Source organism: Myotis davidii, unplaced genomic scaffold, assembly GCF_000327345.1.
Source record: "Myotis davidii unplaced genomic scaffold, ASM32734v1 scaffold44, whole genome shotgun sequence".
NCBI classification, from domain to species: domain Eukaryota; kingdom Metazoa; phylum Chordata; class Mammalia; order Chiroptera; family Vespertilionidae; genus Myotis; species Myotis davidii.
Genome location: NW_006299705.1, coordinates 2,458,997 through 2,462,461, shown reverse-complemented (window position 1 = coordinate 2,462,461; position 3,465 = coordinate 2,458,997). Strand labels below are relative to the sequence as shown.

The 3,465-nt window shown below is 32.5% G+C and overlaps 1 protein-coding gene across 1 annotated transcript in view; it reads left to right on the top strand.

Moving 5' to 3' along the window:
• Nucleotides 1–3,465, top strand: part of ANKRD31 (ankyrin repeat domain 31) — a 124,236-nt gene that overhangs the window by 88,283 nt on the left and 32,488 nt on the right. The window contains exon 18 of the mRNA XM_015571672.1: nt 204–319. Within this exon, the coding sequence (XP_015427158.1) occupies nt 204–319 (116 nt within the window). The remainder of the gene's footprint in view (nt 1–203; nt 320–3,465) is intronic.

Sequence of the window (3,465 nt, the reverse complement as noted above, 5' to 3'; positions counted from 1 at the left end):
GGAAAGAGTATGATATCCACCATGTGGTAAGTATTCAGTAAATGTTAGCTATAATTAGTCAGTTGATAATAAACATTAAGGTGTTGACCAATGTTAATATAATTGTAGACTTAATTTAGCCATTCCTTTCACCATTACAACTGATAAAATTAAGCTAAATATTTGCACATTCTTATTATATTTTCTAATTTTACTTTTTAAAGTAAAAATTCCTACTGTCCAGTCCAAAAGACACAAACCGTGTTTTTGTGATGGCTTAAAGACTGTTGATCCACCTTCTCTTTCACACCAAGAAAAAACAAGAGAAAGCCTTCATATGGTGAGTAAAGTTGAAGTCCTCTGTTATTCACCTAGAAAATGCCATTCTTTGGGCCAGCCAAACTTTGGCTATTGCAGCACTCCTTTCATTTTAAGGACACACAGGTTGAAAATGTTTTCTGTCATAAGAAAATGTAGCATAATTGAACAAAAGAAGCCAAGAAGGTATGTTGTATGGTTAATTCTCAGTTATCTGCACTGATAAAGAGCTATAGGTTAGCTGCTGTCTTTTACACCTAGGTTTGGTTCTTTGGCTACTTCTTGTCCCATAGACACTTCCGCAGTCATAGTGTGTATTTAGGGAACATACGAGAAAAGACCCCAAATCTCAGATAGAGAAGAGGAAAGCAATCTGGTCTAATCAACCTGGATCCCACATGGTTAATAGTGATCAATAGTGTTTGATATATCTGAAACCTTTCATATAAAGGTATATTTTTGCAAAAATAACATACTAGTTTCTCAATAAAATATATATTAATTGATATATAAGATATAAGATATATATATATAAGATTCTTATATATTAATTGATATATAAGAAATATATCCTTACTTTGATAAAAAACCAAAGCATACTAGATCCTAACTTACTTCTTAAGCAAAGTAGTATCCTCAGTGAAATATCATTTTGAATAAGACTATGTTGATCGGACTTCTCTTATATACTTTCTATTAGTGTAGAGAGGGAAAATGTCATTCATTGAACCCAAATTATGATTAATCATCTAATTTATACCGTAAATATATTATTAATATGTTTTTATTGATTTCAGAGAGGGAAGGGAGAGGGAGAGAGAGATAGAAACATCAATGATGAGAGAATCATTGATTGGCTGCCTCTTGCATACCCCTACTGGGGATTGAGCCCACAACCTGGGCATGTGCCCTTGACTGGAATTGAACTGGGGACCCTTGAGTCCATAGGCCAACACTCTATCTACTGAGCCAAACTGGCAAAGGCTACTCCTTAAATATTTTAAGTCGATTTCAAAGCTAAATTGTATTTGCCTCAGCACTTTGAAATATTTTGCATTGTTTCCTGGTATCTGTTGTAATAAATGAAAAGTCAACTTTTCATTTCCTTGTAGATAATCTATTTTTTAATCTTTCAGTTTTAAAAATTTTTCTCTTATTCTTTTACATTCTAAATATGGATGTGTTTTTATTAATTATAGTCAGGACTAGGCATGCTCCTTTATCTGAAGACATTTCTCATTTATATTCTAGATACTCTTAGCCCTTCCATCATTGAATATTGCCTCTCCTCCAGCCTCAGTATTCTCTTTTTTTTGAAACTCCTATTTAGATGTCTGTTAGGCCCATCTCTGTGTCTCCTAATATGTTTTTTTTTTCGATATCTTGAACTCTTTGTATTATATTCTGGGTGATTTCCTTTGATTTCTCTTTCAATTCATTATTTTTCTCCTCAAATATTTATAGTTTATAAATTTAAAAAGAAACATCAATGTTTATAAATTGATGATGTTTATAAATTTATAAATAAACCAAGTTTATTTTTTATTATACTGATTTTTTAAATAAATTTATAACTTTATTTATTTATAATTTATTATTGACTCAATAATATATATTGAGTCTTTAATTTTAATGACTTTTTTATTTCTAGAAATTGTTTACTTTTCAAATATTTTTAAAAAAATAAAGCAAACAAAGACTTTTCTGCTCTTGCCTTACAATATTGATATTACTTTATAAAATATTTTCAAACATTTTTAAAGGAATTTTAAACTCTCCTCCTGACTCTTTTTCATGATAACATGATTTTTCATGTGGTTTGTAATTTTTTTATTCTAATCTCACTTCAGTGATGGTTGTTTATCGTGGGAATTTTGGTGAGTGTAGGCTTCCTATTTAAAATTTGCTTTTGAAAGGGTCCTAGAGGTTTGTCAGTTGCACACCAATTTTTATGCTAATTTCCCTTTTTGGTTTGCTAACCACACATTGTATAAATATAGTTCTCATATACATGTGTGACCAAAGTAGGTCTCTACTTTTCTACCTAAAGCCTGGATGGGTGACAAGTTTTTCTAACCCTTAATCTAACCTAAAACGTACCCACTCTGGGCCACTAGCTTTATGCAGGAACTGCATTATAATTCCCTCCTCAAATGGGCTTGAGCTTATCTCCTATTCCTGCATGGGCATTAAAAACCTAACCCCTAATACCTGTGTTCCAAATCCCACATGCACCATTGCTAGCTTAATTTCTGGCACCAGGGAATTTTCCTTTCCTTTTCCATTTTTAGCTGTGTGTGTGTGTGTGTGTGTGTGTGTGTGTGTGTGTGTGTGTTTAAAGATTGTATTTTGTCCAGCATTTACATGATAATGTGACTTAAAGGTATATTTTCATGTCAAGATTAGAACATTATGAAACTATGGGTAGGGTATTTGCTTCAGGAAAAATGTATATAGTTTTAGATGCCATACCTCGGAAAATGGAGATATAGTAGTTTTAGATGCCACACCTCGGAAAATGGAGATATAGCAGAAAACCAATTTCACAAAAAAGAAAAACTCAAAAGAAATATGAGGACTTTAAATGTAAAATTGGTTTTAAATATTGAAAATTTCAAAATTTCCAATGAGGGGTAACTCTGTGGCCACAAAGGAAATGAGATCATTTTACCTTGGTACTACCTTCAGATCATAGCACGTAGGCAGCCTCTTTCTCTGTCATAAAATAAGTACAGAAATAATAATAATAATAATAATAATAATAATAATAGTAGACATTCACTGAGTACCTATCATATAGCAAGCTGTCCTCTATGTACTTTACTTTTTTAATTAAATCTTTATTGTTCAGATTATTACAGTTGTTCCTCTTTTTTTCCCCCCATAGCTCCCCTCCACCTGGTTCCCACCCCAACCCATGCCCTTACCCCCCACCACTGTCCTCATCCATAGGTGTAAGATTTTTGTCGAAACTCTTCCCGCACCCTTCACCCCCTCTTCCCCCTGAGAATTGTCAGTCCACTCCCTTTCTATGCCCCCACTTCTATTATATTCACCAGTTTATTCAGATCATCAGATTATTTATTCACTTGATTTTTAGATTCACTTGTTGATAGATGTGTATTTGTTGTTCATAATTTGTATCTTTACCTTTTTCTTCTTTTTTCT